At 33.4% G+C, this 24,917-nt stretch overlaps 3 protein-coding genes and 1 pseudogene across 6 annotated transcripts; 1 reads left to right on the top strand and 3 right to left on the bottom strand.

Annotated features, from left to right (window-relative positions):
* LOC107932462 (dnaJ homolog subfamily B member 9) lies at positions 1–4,150 on the bottom strand. 4 transcript variants are annotated; one of them, XR_001693389.2, is made up of 6 exons: positions 3,067–4,150; positions 2,346–2,514; positions 1,955–1,987; positions 1,707–1,801; positions 1,226–1,586; positions 300–473 (listed from the first exon to the last, which is right to left on the bottom strand). XR_001693389.2 is itself a non-coding variant. In XM_016864449.2 (5 exons), the coding sequence occupies exons 1-5, from the start codon at positions 3,403–3,405 to the stop codon at positions 1,377–1,379; spliced, it is 846 nt and encodes a 281-aa protein (XP_016719938.1). In that variant the 5' UTR covers positions 3,406–4,150; the 3' UTR covers positions 986–1,376. The 4 variants fall into 4 exon arrangements, 2 of the variants coding, with proteins under 2 accessions (XP_016719938.1, XP_016719939.1); XR_005917338.1 differs by lacking the exon at positions 1,955–1,987 and having other exon boundaries at positions 1–473; positions 3,067–4,146; XM_016864449.2 differs by lacking the exon at positions 300–473 and having other exon boundaries at positions 986–1,586.
* A 757-nt stretch (positions 4,151–4,907) lies between these two features.
* On the bottom strand, positions 4,908–11,245 carry LOC107932456 (pumilio homolog 2). The gene is made up of 9 exons (XM_016864444.2): positions 10,027–11,245; positions 8,037–9,592; positions 7,820–7,961; positions 7,622–7,729; positions 6,971–7,183; positions 6,750–6,860; positions 6,308–6,502; positions 5,942–6,116; positions 4,908–5,390 (listed from the first exon to the last, which is right to left on the bottom strand). Exons 1-9 carry the CDS (start codon positions 10,684–10,686, stop codon positions 5,350–5,352), a joined length of 3,201 nt encoding a protein of 1,066 aa, XP_016719933.1. The 5' UTR covers positions 10,687–11,245; the 3' UTR covers positions 4,908–5,349.
* Positions 11,246–18,923: 7,678 nt separating this feature from the next.
* LOC107932460 (uncharacterized protein C24B11.05) lies at positions 18,924–20,988 on the top strand. The gene is made up of 9 exons (XM_016864448.2): positions 18,924–19,064; positions 19,283–19,356; positions 19,461–19,526; positions 19,615–19,712; positions 19,789–19,826; positions 19,916–20,003; positions 20,102–20,380; positions 20,464–20,529; positions 20,629–20,988. The coding sequence occupies exons 2-9, from the start codon at positions 19,296–19,298 to the stop codon at positions 20,785–20,787; spliced, it is 855 nt and encodes a 284-aa protein (XP_016719937.2). The 5' UTR covers positions 18,924–19,064; positions 19,283–19,295; the 3' UTR covers positions 20,788–20,988.
* On the bottom strand, positions 20,978–23,394 carry LOC107932457 (scarecrow-like protein 14; annotated as a pseudogene).
* Positions 23,395–24,917: the final 1,523 nt, after the last annotated feature.

The following is a 24,917-nucleotide window of genomic DNA, read 5'->3' as shown; positions in this document are numbered from 1 at the left end:
CTTTTCCCAAGCTAAAGAGTAATTAAAGTAATTGAATTCATGGAATGCCTGTGGTTGGTTCCAAGTTTACAGTGAGTAGTCGTTCTCCATCATTGTAATCTACCCAAGCCTGTGTCGGATGTACATTGATGAGCTCCAAACTTATTATTCCTTTCTTCAACGGAAAAACATGTTGCTGGTATGGATTTGAAGCCATTCACATCAATTCCTTCATGCTTTTCATCTATATCCTCTATGTCAATACTCTGCTTAGTATTGAACTCAACTGCAAAGATACGATTTGAAGAATTTCCATTGTTTGTGGTATTAAAGAGTCCTACATATTGGCTTTGCATTAGCATGGCTGAAATCTACAGATTGAGAGATGACAAAGGCTTTGCCATGGCCGCTACGAACAAGATCGAGATGAATTTGGGGTGTATTGGAGATGGATAAAATGCATGAGCAACTGCTAGTTTTCAAGTGTTGGTGAGCTGCAATAGACCATTGGAGTAGATACTGGTTAGTCCATAAAGGTGCAAATAAGGATCATGGAAGCCATTATTATAAATGAAGTGGTCAGGATCTTCAGCAATGACCACATAAATCACAGCCAGAAAAGTATCAGCAGCCATTGTAGAACCACGGAAACAACTTGAAAGCAATATATCAAATTAAAGTCCTAGTTTTAAGATACTTCCTTCAAGTTTTAGATGGTGTTCAACTCCTTATAACCATGAAATCGAACTTTCTGAGCAAAGTTGCCTCAACAGCCTGGAACTGAACCCGGTTTTCACTGTTGAACCGAGAGTTGATAAAGTCCCACCAGTATGGGTTCACTAAGCAGGTGTTAGAGCTAAACTAAAGACAAGTATCACAGCATTCTTTTGAGTAAAACATATCAAAAGATTTTGTAAAAACAGCTAGTCGATCACCAAGCAGTTAGAATTATGGATCTCGAAAGCATATAGAGATAGAATATGAAAGGGAAATCAAGCAGTACCAATGGCCTAATTTGCTTTTTAGATTATCAATCAATAAGAATACGCATTTTGCTTTTGGATTACAAATAATCACACTACTAAATTGTGGCTAGGAACAAACCATGGCATACAATGGTCAATCACTATGCTGCTATATGCTACCAGTTTATCAAGAAATGGAAATGGTTGAAAAAAAGGAATTAACAAGTAAAAGTCAGAAAAAGCCTTTTTCTACAATTCTGAAAAAGTAGGTATGGAAGTACCTTCCCCTTTCTTGGAGCTTCTAAATCGTACATTGATGTTTCTTTTGCATGTGAACTTCGGAAATGTTATTGCAATTCACTTTCCAGCATGGTAAGCTCACAAAACAGCTCGACTTTTTCTCAAGGCAATATAAAAGCTGCATTTCCTTTGTTATAACCCTAGCTCCTTTTTCAATTTAGCAAGAGTAGCTTCTATTTCATCAATGTTCTCCTCGATGCTGCTACCCTTGTTAGCTTCATTTCGAAAACTGCTTCCTGTTTTCTCGGAATTACTGAAGTCGTTTCTGTTGTTTTCTTCGAATTCATCATCAGATATGTTGAGCTCTTTCTCCAGGAATTCAACAAATTCCTCTCCAATAGCCTGCCAAGGGTGAAATCAAACTAGTTAATCAAAGTTATTCTTTATTATGAACTAAAGGTCGAATGAGTGTGATTAAGCTCTTCATATATGCTGGAACTGCTAAAAACAATCGCATCATACCGCTAATTCCTCCCACAAGCTTTTCGGCTTTTCTTGTGAAGATGCACTTGCTTCCCAATTCTGAAATTCTTCTTGAAGGTCTCTAAAGAAGTCCTCTGCAACACAAATCAAAATATGAGTGCTATAGAGAAATGGGGTATTACTTGACACTTGTAGGGAAAAGATAATTCAGATGCTAGACAAGATTAAGAAAATGATGCAATTTTATCTTATCCTTCTCACAATCTCAACAGAGAGTACAAATCTACCTAGCGTAATTTGAACATCCCTCAAAAAATTACCTGCAGCACGAAGCGTTTAAGTATAAGAATAACAGAAATAAACCTAACTCCTATAAATATAATAAAACATATAAATTTTAAGGATACTTTCATTGGTAGTTAGATGGTCGTAAAAAGATAGGTTAAAACGGTTGAAAGTATGAGATGTGCCACTACAATATCCGACACAATGCATGGCATGGGCCACAAACATCTTCCATACAGTGAGAACATATTGAAATGGTGATCTTCTAGCTAAGAAATAAAAATGAAATGCGAACACTTCAAAGCCGTATACATTGGACAAGCACCATAAGAATATAAATCCTTTAGGACTAAAAGTAATTAATTTGCTTCTAGTAAGTGTAGAGGTTGTTACCAAATCCATAGAATTCTTCCTCTTGGGTATTCGGGCTTTGGCTTCGTTGAGTTCTTGAGTATGAAAAATCAGATGTTCGGTTTCCAGGGTTGTATCTTCTCCGAGATTCTGAGTTCAGTAATGTATTATATGCATGCTTAATCCTCATAAATTTCTCTTGTGCATTTGCCTGTATACCAGAATTCGCTCAGTACACCAAAGCCGTAAACATAAAACCAAAGCAAAAAGGCTTCGAAAAGCAAATGCAGAAAGGAAGCAGGCTTAAAGTTAATCCAACTATGAAGGAACACTGATGGAAATGCACAAACAACAACCTTGAAACTATTATATAATAAACATTGCTTTCAATCGGTTATGAAGTCTTAATTATATGATTCGCTAATTTGACAAAGCCAATATCTTCTCAAAGCAATGGATTTTCTAGTTCCTGGACAGCCATTGTTTTATGTTTAAAATCTGAAAACCTACACTAACAAGATTGTTGAACAATAGTACATGGCATATAATATGAGAACTTGCTGACTATAACATGGGAAATTGTTGCAAAGCAAGAAATTACAAAAACCATTTGCTAACCAGAACATAAAACAAAATCCAATTTGTTCAATATGCAATGACTATGTGGTGATAGGCCTTTGCTCCATTTGTTGAAATTAACAAAAATATATAAGCCAAAAATACAGGAAATTGGGAACTTTAATGTGTTTTTAACAGAAATGACCTCTTTGTTGACATCAGGATGATACTTCAAAGCAAGTTTCCTATAAGCCCTTTTGATTTCATCAGGAGTTGCAGAAGGAGAGACACCCAAAACTTCATAAGGAGACTCTCTCCAGCTCGCTCTCAAAAGGGTACGACTGTTTCTTTTTTTATAATACCTGAAAAGAACTGGTGCAAATGGTCTCGGACTAAAGCCAAAGTCACTACCTTGGCAATATCTAAAACTGGGTATTGACAAATTTGCTTGCTTTTGAAGAATGAGGAATGATCTAGAAGAAAAGTGGGGGGGAAAAAGAAGAGAATCTGGTGTTAAAGAACGAAACAATCCATGAGTATTCATGAATTAATCCCAATTTTGTAGTGTGTTTGATAATCATAAAAGTTAAAATTTTTGGCTGCAAAACTTTGAAATTGGGTTGTAATAGTTGTGGTGGGAGGTGAATGGCGTGGAACTGAACCATTGTTTCTGAGGATAAACTACATCGATGGTTCAAAAAGCTCGTCACTTTAGCCAGAAACAAATGAAAATCAAAAATACTAAAATGCCCTCATTTTATTCATAATTTTTTCCTAAATGGAAAGTTTGGTCATTGTATTGACACCAAGGATGCCGGCCATGGGCTTCAATTTCCAAGATATGCCTGTACAAGGCCTTCTATTTGTCCTTATCTTTTTCCATTAAAGATCCAAGCTTTGCTTCAAAATAAATTCTTATCAAGAATGAATGCTTGTGTCCATCCAGTTGCCGGAAAGAATATGTGAGAGAGAGTGATTGGGTCAGTATATCATCGTCAAACTAGAATAGGAAGAAAATAGTAACTCGGCAACAAATCTGTTGGCAATTACTGCAGATTTTAATCTTTGATGGGTTTAGAATTTGTAAGATTGGACCTTGCTCTGATTGCAGAGATCAGACGAGCTTCTAGGTACTTAGCCTTATTGATATTGTATGCTATATTTAGATTGCGCCAATGGGATGCCTCATTTAGATGTTTCATGTCTGCTTCATCTTATCGTCTGATTGCTGGTTATGCTAGCTGCGGCTCGTATGATGATCAAGCTTTTACGTTCTTCTTCAAGTATAACTGTGTTGAAGGCTTTTAAGGAAGATTTTAACACGTCTGTCAAGAGCAAAACGAACCCCTCAACTAACCAAATGCTTGAAAAAGCCCCTAAAGTGCACCTCACAAAAGTGTGAATGCCTTGACGCATGATCACCCATCAAAAAATATGGCCATTTACTATTGGAAGGGACTTATCGCCCAACTAATAACATACACGTAATCTTTCAGGGTGGATGCCTCGTATGCTATAAGTTCAGTTTCAACCTACCAAGCGTGAATGTATATATTCCCTTGGTACGCAGCAATGTACCACCACAGTCCGATCCAACAAAACACACTTCCTATACTTGTCCAAGCACTGAGCTCTCTTTAGGGTCTAGAGATAAATCCCCAATAACCAGAATTATCCCATTGAGAGTCCATCAATTCCGGGAAAATGACACTTTTAAGACTTCTTTGAAAGAAGTCAAACCTCCCCTCGACAAACAACTTCAATGACAAGCTTAATCCTTATACATACTCGACTGTGCTAGCAATTTGTGGAACCCTTTCAACTATTTAAGGGATTATACCAGTATAATCATTTTGAGGAAGCCATTAAGCTGAGTGCGGTGTAATGGATCACATTGATTCACAGTTACAATTACTGTTGCAATCTTGTGCAAGTGTAATAATGATAGTAGCCGGTTGCTCTATGCCTTTGCATGTAAAAAAATGAACTTCGATCATTAGGAAAGAAAGTATCAAATAAAATCCATCAAAGATGTGAACAAGTTCATGGCAACAAGAAACAAAGTGCATTTAAAGGGAAAAAAAGAGTAAGTGTCATTAAAGCATACATTGAGGGGGGAAAAAACCAGTGGCCTCACCTAAACATCAACAGCTCTCCACAAGCCAACATTTTGTACAGTGGCGGTTATCATATAAACTAAACTCACCATTTTTTAAATTTTTACACCCTTAAAAACTCGTATAATCATTCGATCTCCTCTGCATGTAGCATTCTGTTGTGTCCGACAACAGAAACCTCGGGTTTGCTCGATTCTATGTATACAATCTTAAGCTACAAAATGTACAGTTTCCGGTACAAGCAACAACTTCTTTTATTTCCATACAGATCTTACCTGTCTAAAAAGATAGGTAGAAGCATAGCTCTAAGATAGGGGAAGCTCTCGTAATAGCTTCTGTTAGCTGTACAAACACATTATTTCCTACACCAACTAAGCAGTAGGGTGTGGAGATTGAGCAGCAATTCTCCTTTCTGAAAAAAAAATGCAATATCGCCTATTAGAAGGTTTCAACACTGGAAAATGGATCAAATTTGAACTTGACCAAACAGAAAGGTGAATATTGGTATAATAGTTCAACATCCGATAATAGGAATCATGTCATTTCAACAGCCATATATATGCCCCTTTAGCTCAAATTCCCACGGTTTCATCATCATAAAAATGTGGTTTATGAGCCTGTTTCACTTTCTAAAACGCTCAAAGCAATGTATTAAAAAAGTAAACAGGGAAGTACAAAAACTCTGCCTGCAAAAGTGTGCCTATTACTAATGCAGAAAGAGGTTAAAAGGCAACTTCATGAAAAGATACTTGAAAACATGCCGGGAAAGTATATCTTCTACGATTACTATAATGCAATGAACCAATCACAATCTTGAATTGTGTAGAGCCTGTGAAATTGTTGTGGAACCCGTATTTTTTAAGTGACCGGATAATTTCAGCTCTAGGGAACTTGCTAGCACCATGCATGAACAGATATACATAAACTATAAAGCGGTCATAGAAGGTAAAAAAGTATCAGTACCTCCAGCAGCAACAAGTTTCTCTACACGCGCAACAATATGTTTTCCGTAAGTGTACTTCTTCAATGCATTTAAATGGACCTTAATTCGAGAAAGGATCAGCTCACGTTGCTGGTCATCACAAGTCTCCAGTACTTTCTGAACAACATAATTTGCAAACTGATCTTTCATCATTGCCTGAAACAGACAAATGGAAGTCAGTAAAGTAACATGGAATTCTGAAGGGTAAATAAAAAAGCTAATTCTTGAAGACCATGCAATCAATGTTAGAAAGACTGTTCCGATCACAGTTTTTTCATGACATATTACATCTCAAAACATCAGTGAGATAAGCAAGTTATAAAAGTTCAGCACAAAATGGACCAAACCTGAAGAGGTTCATTCTCATCAGTAGAACCAAGCATTTCATTCACCAATAACTGACGTTCAGAAGGACCGCCAAAAGTTAAGCACTTCTCAACAACATTAGAGGCAAACTTCTGTTGACTCATCTGGACAATCTTTCCAGCTAACTCCTTAATTATAATTGAGCGCTCATGAGGCTTTCCATGCTCCAGTACATGCTGTTACGGGAATAAAAAAGGTCGGTCAAGCAACGAGCAGTATAAGTGATACTATAGACAGCATAAACAAATTGAAAGATATACTACAAAAATAAACAACAAATATCACCAAAAAGATGGAAAGCGTATTAATAGACATAAAGGCAACAAGGGTGAAGACCCTCCATAAGGTTTCATTGATTGATTACTTTTCAACAAAAAAAACCTATAATATGCGAAATATAAGTTTTCAGAAAAGAATCACAACCTGAACAACATAATTGCCATACTGGTCTTGGGCCAACATGCTAACAGATCCTAGAATCTCGTCCATAACCTTGCTCTGTGTTTTTGGGTCCTTGCAGTGCTCCAGTATTCTCTGTAGTGTTAACGGAAAAAAAAAATACAGAACAGACATTGGTCATTCTACAAGGTAGTTCTAAAGGCCAAAACAAAATCAAAAAAGGAAAAAGAAAAAAGGCTCTCGACCTGTATCACTCGGCACCCATATGGATGAGCAGAAAGGGTCACAACTTGATCAAAAAATGTTGTAACTATAAATTGTATATTTTCCTCCGGAACACATTCGATGCATTTTTGGATAACATGGTTGCCATTCTGATCACGTACACAACGCATCACACTACCATCAAGCTCTTGAACCATTTTAATCTTCTGATCCAGATCGACAACTTCTATGGCCTTGAATGTCAAACAAATCATACATAATTGTCAGAATGCAAGGCAGTATTCTTGGTGTAACCATCCAGAATAATATCAATTAGTATGAACACTAAGAAATCTATAAAACAAAACAAGTTAAGGCGATGAGAGAGTAAAGCTCAATTATTAAAGCATATATATTAGCACATATTTACAAACTAAACATAAAGATTTGGATCAATTCTGCATGAAAAGAGAAGTAAAACTCTATCACACAAAGGCACATTTTCACTTGTCAATACAAAACCATGCTGGGGTCATTTAGAAAGAAACACGTAAATTGTCAAGAAACAGCAATTATGAGGAGGTTGATAAATGATAAGAATCAACAAGCAACTAGATGATTATAAGCGAACCAAATAAGAAAAAAATACACAAAATGAAGTCCAATAAAATAGCAATAATATTTGCTAATACCTTCTGGATCACCCGACATCCATACATTTGCAGACCAAGAGTTAATACATGACCAAAAAGCTTGCCAGCAAGTTCCCTTCTCTGACTTGGAAGTCCGTGTTCAAAAAACTGTACAAATTTAAGATTTCATTTGGTAAAAACAATAAAAAATAAAATTGTAAGACTAAGCAGATAAGGAACAGATTAAGAAGCAGATACCTTTTGAATAACATAATTACCAAAAACATCAGTCATCAAAGCAAGAGCTTGAGGCATGATTTCCTCATAAACCATAGTTTTCTCTTCAGTTGTGGCTGTTTCAAGTTTTTGCTGAATAAACCTGCTGCCATATTGATCCGCACTGCTCATCAAAAGCATAAAAATGTCAGGATATGACAGTATGACAACATAAAACATGATTAGGATACAAGAATACCTGAACTCAACAACGTGACCAGCAATTTCTGAAAGTTCAAAACACTTCGTCTTATTACCCTTAAACTCTTCAAGTAGGGAGGAGGAAAAGCTTTCATCAATATTACATCCTGAATCCAAATGCCAGGGTCCCATTACACTCCCAGCTAGATTCCTCATCCCAGATGGAAAACGCATGTTCAGGTCAGTGTGTCTGATAGGACTACCGGGTCCAACTGGAGAATTTGGAAGAACAGCATTTGCTAAGGGACTTCCAGGATAAGACATGCCAGCTCCAAAGGTGGTATTTCCATAAAAGCCATGGAGATTTGAACTACTAGATTTAGCACCCAATGGAACACCATATTGGGATTTTTGAGGTGATAGCAGAGCTCCGAGATAAGCTTTTTGAAGCTCAAGCAAGTTCATGTATGAATTACCAAGGAAATTTCTATCCATAGTGGGGTCATTAAGAGCTGCCTGCCGTGCTGCAGCATAATCAGAAGTCCTTAAATACTGAAGATACAAAGGATCAATGAAAGGTGCGTTCAGAGCATTTCCAGCTATTTGGCTTCCAACTCTACCAAGATTATGGGACTCAGATGCAGCATTTGAAATGTTCTGTCCAGAACCAAAAGCTCCCCCAAGCACTCTGGAGTCCATTCCAGGGACTGCCATAGCTGATGCAGCAGCAACATTTTCAAACAATGGTGGCAAATTCCCAGATCCAAGTTGGCTGGGCACCATATTGGCCAAAGCAGGATTTAAAGAGTAACCACTTAACCCATAGTTTGGAAATGATGCATTTGCACCATCACCATGCTGATATTGAGCAGGTAAGCTGCCACTGCCATTAAGTGTGGAAGCGGGTGATCCTTTCAAGTAAGAATTGTTTGAGGGAACAGCAGATTTCTGGAGCACAGCTTGCCTATCAGAAAGCAAGGAAGGGCTTTTCAGGTCCGATCTAATTCCATTACTCTTAACTGAAGGCATATGTAAATGGCCAGGTTCTGGTTTCTTCAAGTATGCCTGCTGTTTGATATGATCCTGACCATCTTGCAAACCAAACAGATAATTCTGGTGATTCTCAACATCTTGTTCAATCTGTGATGCTAACTGATTATCTTCATCTATCCCATGATTTGATGACAAGTTCATGCCTGATAAAGCAGCAACAAGATCATCAGATCCGTTGACGCCAGATGTGATGCCACTAAATGTGCTTGGACTATTTATGTTTCTTTTCTCTGAGTTGCCAACTCTCCCTCCACCAATTGGTGTCAGGCAAGGACTAGAAGCCCTAGCTACGAGTTGGGGATCAGGAGTGGTACTCCTAGACATAGAAGCACCTACAGCAGCAGCATAGGTGTATGAAGAAGGTGGCCCGATGTTATGGACAGCAGACGATCCCCGACCACTTGCACTTGACCTTAAAGGATCTGCAGAAGTAAGTTGTCGCCGCAAATGAGCGAGCTCAGATTCAGCAGAACCTACATTCTCAAAGTTCTCATCAAAAGCATTACGACTCGCAGGACGAGATGGTATCCTAGCGACTGGAGCAGTGTGTCCCAAATCATCCTGCAAGGATTTTAGATATTAGATCACTGCACAAGAGAAAGAAGGTAAAGGTCCAGAAGTTTCTGAAATATTAACAGAAAGATCTTGATAGTTACATGGAAAGTTAAGGAACAAGGAACAACTTGAAAACTTAAACGAGCAAGATTTTTCGTAGCATTTTTTTAACCTTGGATATACTTTAAAGCTTAAAAAACCTAGCTATGTGTGAAGCACGACAGAAGATTGATCACAAATACACCTACTAAGTATGCACATAGTACTATCACAACCTTGGGAACCACAAAATTGGGAAATAATTATGTCAGTCAGATATGATTTAAAACATACATCACTGAGTATTTTTCAATCGAAGACTGCACAAATAGGCAAATTATTATCAGCAACAACAAAAAAAAAGGCAGACTGTCTAAAATCAACTAAGGATCGGTTATCACCTGAAAAATTTCGGCAAAGCTTTTCTGTTTGCTTCCAAGTCCTAAACCAGACAAACCAATCAGTCCATCACCACCCCAGTCTGCAGAGCTATGCACTTTCTCCGCCTCTACTTCGTTCTCTTGTTTCCTGGTATCAAACCCAGGCGGCATCGAGAACAACGACCTATTGCTACCATTATCAGCCCTATTCAACTTCCTCCTATCTCCAATCCCACCTATAGCTAAACCCTCTCCCTTCAACCTCTGTGCAAACTTCCAATCCTCCTTTGAAAGCAAAGGAGGTGGGAGCCTCGGGTTGAGATTCACATTCGAGTAATAGTATGAATGATAAGCTGGATCAGACCTAAGTTCTTCCTCAGATGCAAATCCATTTCCATTTTTAGCTCCAGCAAAAGCTGAAAAGGCGGAGGCAGAAAAACCACCACCAGTACCAGCGGAGGAGGTGGCACCCCCAAACAAACCGCCAACCGCACTCAGTGAACCCTCCACGGTAGGAGGAGCAGAGCCACTTCTATACAAGTTCAGCTCGCGTTCAAGATCATCAGCATCTTGCCTACTATGCTGTTCACGGAGCAATAATCCTATCTCTTTCTCTAAATCATCCCCAAATGATCCTTCACTACTTCCTATCATTGGTCTCCTATCTAACTCAGATAACATTATTCAAAAACCCTAATTGATCATTAATCTCTATCAGAACTCCCAAAACAATCACTACCCAAAACCGATAATCAGCCGCTAAATCCAAAAGAAACTAAACTTTTCTACACTAATACACCTAAACCCCATATTTACAAACTAAAGATTCTCACTTTAAGCTACCAAATGTGTTAAAGATCAAAACTTTAATTTCCCTGAACTCATAAACAGCAAAAAAGTCCACCTGCCTAAGAATCAAACCAAGAAAAACAAAAACAAAAGGGTGCCCAAATTTTAAATATTCTTCAAATTTGGAAACCATAAATCAACCAACAAAAACCAGGTAAGAAAGCCATGATTTTCAAGTAAAAAACAGCAACAAAAATTAAAAATAGAGCAGAATAGCTCAAGGGCAAAAAAAAAAAGCGTTATTTTTGAAGCAGAGAGATCAAAGAAAAGAGTGAAAGAAGTTTAATGATATATAGAGAAAGAGTAGACGGCTGAGATCAAATCAAGCGGCGATTGTTTCTTACAAGAACCCTTTTAGGGTTTTGTTACAATCCAGAAAAGCTTGGATTAAATACAGTGAGTGTAAAAAAAATGTTTTTACTTTGTTTTGCTTTGGGATATTTATTCATTTTACACATTTCTTTTTACGGAGTATTTCCTAAAAGTCAGGGCCGACTGACCAAGTGATGACCGACTGATAGAGGGAAAACAAAAATTAAGGCTTCATTTAATTTTAAGAAAATCATTTTAATATTTTTTATTTAAAAAACATCCTTTCATTTCCTAAAATAACCATGTTTTTTTACTTTATCTCATGTCACGTTCAGCAATGGCAACTTTTGGTTCCATAGATTTTGATCAACTTTTGAAGTGATATTTTATATATTTTTATGATTTTTTAACAACAATATTTTTCATCATGATTTAATTTTAATATAATTAATCTAAACTAAATTTATTTTCAAAATTAATTTTCAGATATAGGATATTATTTTTTTATTACATTAAAACTCCATTTGCCTGGATCTTTGTTTTGTTTTTTTCTTCTTTTTCTAACATTTTTGGATAATGGCAAACACAGTTAAAACTCCTTTTGTTAAGGAAAGTGTTTGCAGTTCAAAGCCAAGAACTGCAGAATTCAGTGCACTTTGTTCCCTTTTCAAGTACATTTCAATCAAATCACAATTTTCTTCAATTTTTTAACCTTACAACTAGTTTCTTTAAAAAAAAAACTTAAATTATGTCTTTCTTAAATAGTTTTTCTATTTTTTATATAATATGTTAATTTAAATTTATTATTTGATGTTTAAATTTATCCTGGTTTAAGAAAAAGTCAAAACAAAATTGATTTTAATATTATTATTTTGCATATTCGAATTTTCAGTACATGAAAAAGTTACGAGAGTGTTTGGTAAATAGAATTTTGGCTTTTTTTTAGCTGATTTGAGCACAAACCCTCCAAAACAGAAAACGTAAGTATGGACAATATTTTTCACATCTGATTGAGAATTAGATATGTAGAATGACATACCTAACCATTTTTATTCAAAAATTACTTCCTTTGTCACATACTAAAAATAAGACATAATAATCACTTACAATATAGTTTACAATTATATTAGTACACTATTAATATTTATCAAATTCCACAATGTTAGTATTTGTAGATAAGTAACTTAAAAATTTTATTTATTTAAATTTTCAAAATTATTTACTAATTAATTTTCATAATGAATATTTTATTAAATAAATACTAAAGTATTGTAAAAAAACATTTACAATAAAATGTGTCATGCCCTTATTTGTCATTTTATACATATCAATTTCAGCTATCAGTTAAGTTTTATCAAACACTTTTAAATAGACAGTTAATAAAATTAGTAAGTCAAATCATTTTTCTCATATTGGGTTTAATTTTTATTATTATTTTAGTCTCTCGTATTATAAAAAGTTCACTAATTAAATCATTTGAATGTTAAAAAAACCGGTTAGATATCTAGTATACTATAAAATGTCACGTCGTTATGACTAAATCTAAAATAATAAAAGAAAACATTCATCTAAATTCGATCTAAGTTGAACCAACATGAAATTTCAAACCCTCATAATATCTAACCTCAAATTAAGACGGTCCAAAGCCTTTCCATTATTAATAAGATTTTATCTTATTGTATATATGTTTAGACTCTATAGCATTTAGGGCAGTTGGGGCAGCATTACCTACTTTCCTGCCCCATTCAATCTACTACACCGCTGCTACCAATAAGTAGAAATTTACAAAAATGTAATATTATTTAAATTTAATTATAAAATATTTAATATCAATAAATATTTTGTTTAAATAAAAATATTCTTTTCATTAACACCATTAAACTTTGTCGTTGAAACAAATGCTAGAAAATATTGGTTTAATATTACATTATTATATTTGTTTTTTTTATATAGTACTTCAAATCACTCATAATCTTTTTTCAGTCTATAAATAAGTGGATAATTCATTTTAACGCACTTGAACTCACGTTCTTCTGTATTAACAACAATACACATGTCAATCGAGTTAAAGACTATATCAATCTTTATTATCCAAATAACAATGATTAGGTCGATCCTCGATTAAAATCGTTTAGGGTTTAGGGTTTAAGGATCCACGTGTCAATCATTGATTTCAACTATACAAACTAAAATCGTTTACTAATTTAAGACGCATTGACGAGAAAAAGTGACCTAAATGCTTTGTTTCTATCTTCAGTCGGAATTTTCCATGGAGCAAATGGGATATCCAGCCAAACCTAAAACTAAAACCTAATTTACCTGCCTTATAGGACAAGGCAACTCAAACTCTGCTTATATTTTGTTATATCAACATATCATATCCCATTTTTGTCACCAGTTATAAGTTGAATGGGATGATATACTTTTGGTCCCTAACTTGGTAATTAAATTTATTTTTATATTTACATATTTTTTTCATTTTTGGTACTTAAACTTGGTAACCAAATTTATTTTAGTCATTGAACTTGAATTTTGTCCAAATTAGATGAGACCAATGTTCTTGGAATAGGACTAGATTGGTCGGTCGAACCGGTTGGATCGAGAATCGAACGTTATACTGATTCAAACAAAGAGATTGAATCGGAAACTACTCGAAACTGATAAAAATTAGAATTTGGGGTAAAAAACCAATAGTTGAACTGGTTTAATATTTTTTATTTTTAAAAATTTTCATGAAATTAACTGATTAAACCGATTGAATCGAGAATCAGTGGTGTGACCAATTCAACTACTAGTCTAATTTTTAGAATATTGTATGTAACACTCTAAGATTGTATGACGTTATCACCTAAAAATTTATATACATTTTTTAATTTTTAAATGATGATGTGGCACTTTAACAAATTTTTATATTTTTTAAATTCAAAAATAAAAAATAGATTAATAAAAATTATAAGTACCAATTTAGACCCGATTTTCAAATTCAAAGCAAAATTTTTTTTATATTATCTCTAAATAATAATAATAGTAATAATAAAAGAAGGTCGTCGGGAATGACATAAGGATATAAATATAGACGATGCTACTTAAGTAGACTGGCCACAACTATGGAACAAAATACCTATTTTCTAATCTCTAAATTTGTGTATATATATATTGAGTCCCTGTATATAGAATTCGAGTTTTTACGATCTAGCGAATATAATATAAATTTTGAGTAGAATTATTCATGAGTCAGGTTATCCGTTTTTGAGTCCGTATGAATTTGAAAAAAAATGTTGAGCTCGAAAAGTATGCTTGAGTAAAAAAAATTAGGTTTGTTTAAAATGTAAATCAAGCTCAAGCTCGAACATTCAAGGTTTGAGCCTAACCCGTTTTTACATTTATATATTATATAATTTATATCACAGAAACTAAAATTTATAATAATATATGATGCTATAATTCAAATATTAAAAATTGCTAAGATTTCTCTATATATATTTATAATAAATGATCTATTAAATATTAAAAAATGTAAATATATTTTTTAATTAAAAAAATATACGGGCAAATCTAAAATGAGTTTGGGTTGCTATTTACAAATATGGACAATCTCTAACAAATTTTTAGACTCATATTTTGAACCGAACTAGACTTAAACAAATATAAAATATGTTAATATCATGTTTAAATCTAACTTATAAACACCTCTAATTTCTGAGGTGTTAAATTTGGTATGTGTTTCAATTATCATAGGTTTTAAACTATAATCATGAGCTACCATAACAATAATTATAATAAAATAGAAATTCTTAAATTTAATATTGTTAGTTAATTTCATGAATTCCAGAGGCAAAATTAGAAAAAATTTAGGGGTCAAAATTAAATTGTAAATTTTACAATAGTAAAAATATAATTTTACTATTTTAATAGCCTATATATTTATAATTTTTAAAGGATTAAATCAAATTTTTATCATTTTTAAGGGATCAAAGTGTAGTTTTATTTTTACTAATTTAAAAGTTAAAAAATTTAAAAGGTCTAAATGAAAATATTTCTATTTTGGACTAATGAATTCACTCAATTATATTAAAATTAGTCCAATAAATTTAAAACTTAAATGTTTATAAATTTTTTATTTTATAGCAGAAAACTTTTTTTTTTACTTCAAAAATTATGTCAGCAATAATTTTAATTTGCTTGAGCTTAAAGAAAAATTAGTTTACTCGTAAAAGCAAAGTGCTGAACAAAACCCATATATAGAGGAAAAGATAAGAGATATTTTCATGTCCCCCCACTTATTTGCTGCTTTTAATGCTTATGGTTAAGCCACGTGAAAGGTACAATTTAATTTACTTTTTTTTTTTAAATTTAGTTATATATATAAACATCAAATTTATATATTATTAGAGATTATGTGACTCGAAAATCTTTACTTGTTGAAGAAATAAATTCAATGACAAGGTCGAGGGTCGTAGACCCAATACCGCACAAGTTTAATATGTATAGAACTATACTTCTACTATTTGACTTTGATTAGAATAGGGTTGAAAAACCCTTAAATAGATGTAGTTGACACTCTTTTTTGTATCATTCGTTTTTCAACATTAGTGAATTTATTCTCCTCTGTTCGTGGTTTTTTCCCGAAAGGGCTTCCACGTAAAAATCTGTGTGTTTTTATTTTTCTTTTCTTATTGTTTTGCGATTGTTCTACCGCCATTATCGACATTTATTATAATATATATAACTTAGATTCAATGTATAATGTTGTACATGAACTTTAATTTGGTATGATTTTATATATGAATTTTTAATTTGATTTAATTTTCACAAATCACTAACAACATTATCAAATTATCACTATTTTATGTTTATATATTACATTCACAAACAGTTATACTAATCTAATATGAAAATAAAAGTATGTATTTATTTATTTAAATGTATACAATTGAATTAAAATCAAAGTTTTATTTATACACGTGAACCACGATTCAAATTTCATGTATTCAATTGCACTAATTCAAAGTTCATATATCAAATTGCACATTAGACCAAAATTTATGTATAAATTTAAGATTTATCCTTAATTATAAACGATATACATTTAAATAACCATGATAAGAATTTATCATTATAATGCACAAAATAACTCATTTCAATAAACTTAAAATTGGATCCGCTCATGGAACAAAAGTGGATATTTATATTGAGTTCGTAGTTTTTTTATTATTATATAATTTAAGAATTTAAAGAGGATTTTCAAAATTTTGAACTAATTTAATTAAAAGTTTAATGAGAATCCACGAAAATTTTAAAGGGGTCTAAAGCTTAATGAAAAATGTATAGGGAGAATTAATGTAATTTTGTTTTGAATTAAGCAATAATAATTCATTAATTGTATTTATTGTTTTAATTTTAATTTTAATCAAGTCTTATTTAAAATAAAAAAATGCTAATCAATGACTATAAAATATTAAGAAAACTTTTTTTTAAATATAAACCACATCTTTAAAACTTTATATTATATTATTAAATTTTTAGTGCTAACATGTATATCACCCGATAAAAGTCCCATGAAAGTTTTCTTTATTAAGAGTTAAATTGCATTTTACCTCGTTTATTCAAAAAATAACGTCAAATTAACGAAAAAATTGGTTCATTTTATTAAAATTTTTATCTATTTTTATTATTAAAAATTGACATGATCGACAAAATAACTAGATAGTTACACATAGTGTGCGGTGTGTACTTCAAGTTAACATACAACTACCGCTTTTTAACAGTAAAATTTGATGAAATTTTTAATAGAATAACCAATTTACTCTTTAATTTAATATATAAAAATTAATTTACTCATTTTTAATAGAAAATTAAAATGCAATACTTTTATGATAATTTTACCCTTTATTTATTTAAAAGTCATTAGCCGAAACTTTTGAGTCTTCACTTCACGCCTTGCTTTTTTCAAAACGATGACCCCACCTCGTTTTTTCATTATCTTTTTGACTAAATCTTTGGATTTGATTTTTGATGATTTCTTTCTATGCATAAATTGCGGCCCTTAAAATTAAATAATTACGACTCTAAAAAAATAAATAATTTTCAATTTTCTTTTCCTATGTTTAAGTTCGTGGACATTTTAATAGAGATTTGATTATGCGAATCCAAGAATTATATAAGTATGATTGGAGAATACTCTTTAAACAAGTATCCAGAGAGGTAAGTTCGACTGCCAATATTTTAGCTGGTTTGATGAAAGGTTCTACTATAGGCTCGAGAATATTTCATGTTTCCCCTTTACAGGTTGCTGATCAATTGCGGATAGATAGACGAATTATGCTACACAACATATATACTACTATTAGCTTATAATTGAAGCTTTTATTTCTTGTTACCATTTTTTTTTCAAACCTTTAAATTTTTTAAAAATATTAGGTTGAGATAGCAACGATGTAATTTGAGTTAAAGCTTGCTCAGGCGATATTAGGATTTTTTTTCTAAAGTGTTGGAAAAGCCAAAGTTTAATCAGAATAATATTTTGTATGACACACAAAAATATAAAAATTAATATCTTTGCTATGCTCCACTCAGTGGATGTTTCCATCAGTGCAAAATGTAGATAATTATTAGATTTTATTGTATTCTCGATGTTCATTTGCTAGTAACTCTTTTGCTCGCCATAATATAAGTAGAGACAAATAGAATCTTAAAAAAATGATATTGATACACACATTGAAATTTTTATTAATTTATCGTAAATTTATTTTATCCCCACACCAATAAAAATAAGAGAAGCAGGACAACAAAATTTTCTTGCTTCATTCCTCCTACATTTAAGGTCGTTAAAATTTATCTTATAATTATGATAATTAAGTACATTATTTGTTTTTCTGGTAATTGTCTGGGGTATTCAATATTTCCGACATTATCGTGCTATATTTTGTTGCCACGTTAGAACAGACTATTTGTTTCATGTAGACACATCTTAGGTAGTGGATTCGTCTGTGACCTAAGCTTTTAAAAATTTCTCCATTTTTTTAAAAAAGGAAATATTTTAGGGAAATGGACTATTCTTTGGGATCCCATCCTTCATAATTGGACTTTATTAGATAGTTATTTATCGGATTATTCATAAAAATACATATTTACAATAATATAAATAAGTTTTTTTTAATAAAGTTGATATGATTTGTTATATCAGTTTGTCTAGTTCAAATTTTATGTGTGAATTTTTATTTATTTTATATAAAATATATGAAAAAAATAAAAATATTCTTATAATAATATAATATATTTTTGTATAAAAATATATTAACTGAACTTGTACCTTGATTGACCCGTGATAACAGCTCAATCAATAATTTTAATATCTCAAAACAATTTATACAACAAATAATCTTATCAAATACATATTTTTCTAAAAATTGATATGAAATATATTTATTAAAATTTCGTTAAGAATAAACCAGCAACTTTGAAAATTTTAAACTTATAGGTTTTTTGGTTTTTAAGTAATTTATAAAATATGAAAAATATAATAATATATAAATTTAGAGTAAAATAAACTTTTTAAAAGAAAATCTTAAAAAGGGTCGTCATTGGTAATTTATATGGCAAACTATACTACTATTCATTAACACGTATCGCCATGAACGCATCTTCCGTTTATGACGGATCAAAGAAAAGTAAGTCACGTGTCGCATTTTGATTGGACCATGTCATCTCCGTACTTACCGAATCCCTTCTCCTTTGCCATTCTCCAAAAACCGCTCCTTTTAATCGTCTCTTTCGCTCCTTATTTAAATCCCTTCCTTTCCTCTACTTCTCCCTTTCCCCCCACTTTCCTTTGGTCTTTCATTAAAGGAAACAACAAGGTTTTTTTTCCCTTACATTGTTTGATCACTTTGGTTCTGGTAATGTTCGATTCTTTACTTGTTATGTTCTTCATTTTTTGTCTCTTTTTTTTCCAAAGTTTTTATTATTATTTCATGTCGATTATGGGTTTTGTTTTATCTGCGTTTATTTTTACATAAAATGTGTAATGTGTTAATGTCTCTGGATATTTAAAGACAATAATGACAATGAAATCTTTGTCTGTCTCTAATAATCCTTTGGGTAACACTTTTTGAAGTTTAAAGAAAAAGATGGAGTATGAAGATCAGATCAATCGGGGCATTGATTCAAAATATGAATGTCTTTTATTTGGTAAAGTTTTCATCTTTCTTTAATCAACATTCATCTTTTAATTGTATCAAAATGTAAAATTTTTAAAATCTAACCTTTGTATTAAATGAAAAAAATAAGTACAGATTTAGATGACACTCTTTACCCTCTGACTTCTGGATTATCCAGGGAAGTTACCAAGAACATTCAAGGTATTTTTTTGTAATATTTCGTTGAGAAATTGTTAGCTTAAGCTTGAAATTCGTAACTTTTTTTTTTTGTGTGGATGCCATTTTATAGAATATATGATTAAAAAGCTTGAAATGGAGGAGGAAAAAGTTCCTGAATTATGTGTTTCTTTATACAAGCAATATGGCACAACAATGGCTGGTTTAAAGGTAAAGGCTATCATCACATTCTTTTATGAATCTCGAATTCATTTAAGGGGTGACATTGCTTGTCCTTTTTCTCCAGGCTATTGGCTACAACTTCGATTGCAATGAATTTCATGAGTACTTATCTTTCTTCCCATTAATGTTTTTGTTCTGATGATATGATTCTATGTATGGTATAAGTTTCTAACGTATTCCCTTTCTTACAGCTTTGTTCATGGGAGATTGCCTTATGAATTGCTAAAACCAGACCCTTTTTTGAAGACTCTCTTGCATAGCCTGCCTATTCGGAAAGTTGTAAGAATCCAAATTCTTCTTTATGAATCGCCATTTGTGATGATCATTTTTAGGAGATCCCTTGTGACTATTAATGTTATGGTGTTGGTATAATACAGATTTTCACGAATGCGGATAAGAACCATGCTGACATAGTGCTTAACAGGTTGGGGTTGGAGGATTGTTTTGAAGGGATTATATGCTTTGAGACCCTGAATCCCAAAAACGAAGATGATTCTTCGGCTGATGATTCTAACACTGAAATTTTCGACTACTATACATGCATTACTTGTCCTGATTCCCTGCTTGAACTTCCAAGTCCTAAAGTTGTGTGCAAACCACTTGAAAAAGCATATGAACAAGTTTTTGAGATGGCCAACATCAACCCCCAGAAAACGGTAAATCGATGATACCTATAAACTTTTGAAGTGATCTGAATTTGAATAACTTCCATCAAATGTTACAATGTCTTGTATTGCAGTTGTTCTTTGATGACAGCATCCGAAATATTCAGACTGGTAAAAGTATGGGCCTTCATACCGTATGGGTAAGCCACTGAATATCTAACTATGTCCTTATCCTACACTCGCACCCAAGTCCAAGCATTATAGGTTTTACTCACTGGGTTCCAATGGTACTGGTATAGGTGGGAACTTCTCAAGAAACTGACAGTGCGGATTATGCATTAGAGAGCATTCACAATATCAGGCAAGCATTGCCAGAGCTTTGGGAAGCAGCAGATGAGAAGGTTGACAACATTCTGCATTCCAGGGAGGTACCTGCCGAGACAACAGTTATAGCTTAGCTTTAGCTCTTATATTATAAATCTATATTTGGTGTGTTTTCACCACTCTTTTGTAACATGTAGAGTGGGGTCGTAATAGTTACGATATTTGAACTTTTTATTAGAACACTTGTATTTCGATTGAAATAGGATTTGATCTTTTAATATATGAAAACATTGTTCTAGGAAATGAATATCTGTTAGACCCTAGTTAGTTCTTGACAGGTTTCCAACATGAAAGTGCATAAATAATTCTCCCTTTCCATCCCTGTAACATCCAATGGCCATCGACATCCACAACAAAGTCCCTATGATAACTAGATTGGACCATGTCCATTACTTTCTTCACGAGCTCTTGATTCAATGGAACCTGCTTGAACCCTGTCCTCAGGGTCCGAACCTGCCATTGCTTGTACGTTTCTGGTCTTTCAACTCTCTCAGTACCCTCGCATGCAACGAGGTTCATAATGTCCCTCCCATGTATTTCCTTCTCAAACATCATCCTTTGTGGATCATCCTGGGCAACAGTAGCTTCAAATATATCAAACTGAGCTGAGAAATGGAACAGTGCCTTGCGGAACCTTGAGAAGAAGAACGGAGCGTTGTATGTCCCATTTGCGACCCCATGGATGAATTCGGGATTGATGCTTCTGATCAGTTTCAAAACGGTCTCCCTCGCACTGGTTGGTGACACTGTGTGGGAGGTTCTTTAGCCTATGCATGCAGTTAACAACCACCACTTCATCTTTAGTAATCTTCAGTTCCTCAAGTTGGATGGTTTCCCATTTCTTTGCTATCACATTGCACTTGAATAGGACATTGAACCTCTCACAATACCTTTTCAATCAACGCCCTGTCTCTTCCACCCTTTCTGCAGGTCAGAAACCTGGTTGTGGGAACTCGAACCTGTAATACGAAGCTTGGAAGGTCCACCAGTCTGTGCCGAGAGGAGTTGGATGAGACAAGGCCATTGAAACCCGTAGCAAATGCCAAAATCAATGATGTAGAGTGTGGTTGCCTTTTCGGCCAATTCCATTATCCTTTTATTTGCATAGAAATTAGACATCTTCTTAAAGGGGCAAGCTAAAACATACACTCCATAAGCTTTTAAGGCATCAGCAGCTGATGTCCTGTTGCTTAGCAGATGTGCATACAATGGCGCCCCCATGCCAGCCAAACGTGTTGTAAGGGCATTAGCAAAGTAATGTGCCGATCTTTGGGTTCCATCTCCGAACTCAGACGAGTGTTGCCTTATCAGTTTCAGCATCTCATTAGCAGTCCTTTGGTCATTGACTGCTACCGATTGTGCACATTAAGTAGACTCCATAAATCCACTGCTTCACTTTTCTTTTCGTTTTTCTTCCTCCGGCCATTAGACCGTTTTATCTGCCTGTGCTGCGCTGAGTTGCCAATAAGAGAACACTTTGGAGAGTCTTCATTTTCACCTTTACAAAGCAATACATCGTGGAACATCTCTGTCTGCTCTGAATCGTCAAGAGAAAGAGCCAATTGCTTATTGATCCTACCTTCTTCCACATCCTCACGCTGATAAATTTTCCTTCCCCTCACCTTATCTACATCAACAGATGGTGATATACTACCTTCACCAAGCCGTTCAATGGTTCCTCTTCGTAAATCCAGAAACAAAGAGGTTCTTTCAAGAGAATCAATAAGAGAAGTTTGAGTACAAAATGAGTTGAATTCACCTTTACTGCTATTACAATCATCATCTGGGTAATAATGATTTAGACCAGCCGGAATCGGATAATTGTGGCAGAGGACTTCATAGAAGGATCTTTCAGCAGCTTGTAGAGCTAAGCAATCCTGCAACATGCAAGTCTTTTCTTCAAGGTCTTCCTCCATTAACATCTGGTTTAAGTATTTAAGCATTTCATTAGGGAAAGGACTATCTGAACTCATGCCTGATGATGGTGATGATGAAGATGAATCAATGGGACTCTCTTTAGACCATTATCAAGGTTGTGATTTGCATACACTGGCATTGGCACTGAGCCGTGATCAAATTTGAACCCATACATGGAACCAGGTAAATCTTGGAAAAGGGTATCCATACAAACTTTAAAAAAAAAAAAAGAGAGTAGAAATTCAAAGAGCTAATGAGAGAACCTGGATGGCTCCATAGTTTCAAGGAGCCAAAATTGAAGATGAACTTATAAAGTTCAAAGCTTTGACTTTTCTGGAGTGGCAAGCTTTTGACATATTAGCAAAAAAAGTTGCTTGATGCACAAGATATTTGACTCAGCTTTCAGTTACGTGGGGAAGGAGGGCATCCATGAAAATGATGATGACCACAATTTGGTCACTTTACGAAAATCTCCCGTGATTATTACCAAATATCCTAAGATATTTGTACCTAAAACTGTCTTGATCTTATCAGCTGCAGCCACCGGTTCCTTTTTCTTTCATTTGGTCGTCGATAATGTTTCCAACAAATGGAAAAAAAATGTAGCTCGAATAATGCTCTGCATTTTGACTGTTTGGGTGCCGAGAAAATCAACAAGAACCAATCTACATCTAACCAAATTTCATTTAGAAAAAGAAAAGAAAAACCCATTTAAAAGATTTAGGCTAGATTCATGCAATCTCAAGTGAAAGGAAAAGCAGAGACCTTTCCTTATTATTATAACATTAAACTTGATCCCACATAATTCAAGTGAGTGGAATATTTATATACCTTAACCTTATATTTAATTAAGTCCAGTTGAAAACTGCACCATTATGAACCTGTAACCTTCAAATATGTATCATCAACTTGAATGTTATTTGACATATAGTAATAGAGAAGAGTAGTCTCCATGAAAGATGCTTTGAGGTCTAGGTGCCGGGCCGGATTCCTGGTGAAACAGGCCCGACTCACAACTTTGAGGTGTTCCATGTTCTTAACCACACTTGAGCCAGAAGCATTTGCTTTGGTATTTTAGGCTATTTTACTTTCGTGGTAGGGATATGCTTTTACAACATGTACATTTCTGGTAGAAAGATAAATAAATTTTGATTAAAGTATTTTTTATGTCTATTTTACGATTCTTGAAGATTAATCATTTTAGATTCGAACAAAGTCTTCCCTTTACGAGTCAACACTTAAATTAAAAAGATGATCATTAACATGTTAGGACAGTGCTCAATATTAAAAGCAAAAAAAGTTGAATCCAATGGTTTTTTCTTATTTTAAACGGGGTTTAAATCAATGATCATGAATGGAACTAATAATAATCTAATGGTTTTCCTCCTGTTTAATGGAGTTTAAATTCGATGATCTAATCTAATGGTTTAAATATAATACCTGAATTGACGGCTAGACTAATAATAAAACATGATTGATACAATACAAATATTCTGAGAATTCAATTTGAACATTACTAAATCTAAAGGACCAATTTATAACTTGTGCAATAATCAGAAGACGTTGGGTTGAATTAGCCCGAAAAAAGGGGGAATTGGATTGAATCATCGTTGGTCAACTATCCCAACATGAGCCTACCCTACCTCTGGTATACCTACTATATAACAGCACCAAACGTTAACCAACAAGAGAATTATGATGACTAATGTGAGAGACCAAAACCAAGGAAGAAAGGAATAACTGATACTTTGCATGGCCAAGAAAGTTATTTCATGTGCATCCTAATGGGCCCTTCATCACCAAATGCCATAAGTTATTTCTCTTTACTTCATTTTAGTTTTACAGTTTATATTTAGAGTTCATGATTGTCTTTTCCAATAATGCCGTCTCTAAAATTTAAAATATTTTTTATTTAATGGAGAAAGTGGGGATGGGAGATTGGAATTAATGTACTCCTTGCTTAGTCTAGCTCTAGCATAAGGATATATTTATCCGTCCCCTCTATAAAGTGATTCATGCAAGGAAACATATTCACATATAATTTTATATCTAGAGGGATTAAAATACTAAAATTTTATTTTAGGGGCTAACCTTAGACTTGTTGATGGCCAGATTATTTGTTTGGTTTAAAGGCATGTTCGAAATTTAAAAAGATTTAGGTAAAAATATTAAGTCTGAAAAATAAGCATGGGCAAAAATTGCACGTCTATTTAAAATATGAGTTGAACTCAAGCTTGAACATTTAATGTTCAAGACCGACTTTTAAGTTTGTAATTTTTATATTATG

This window comes from Gossypium hirsutum, chromosome D08 (genome assembly GCF_007990345.1).
Source record: "Gossypium hirsutum isolate 1008001.06 chromosome D08, Gossypium_hirsutum_v2.1, whole genome shotgun sequence".
Classification (NCBI taxonomy): Eukaryota; Viridiplantae; Streptophyta; class Magnoliopsida; order Malvales; family Malvaceae; genus Gossypium; species Gossypium hirsutum.
The sequence above is the reverse complement of the archived record's forward strand: the minus strand, read 5'-3'. Positions and strand labels throughout refer to the sequence as shown.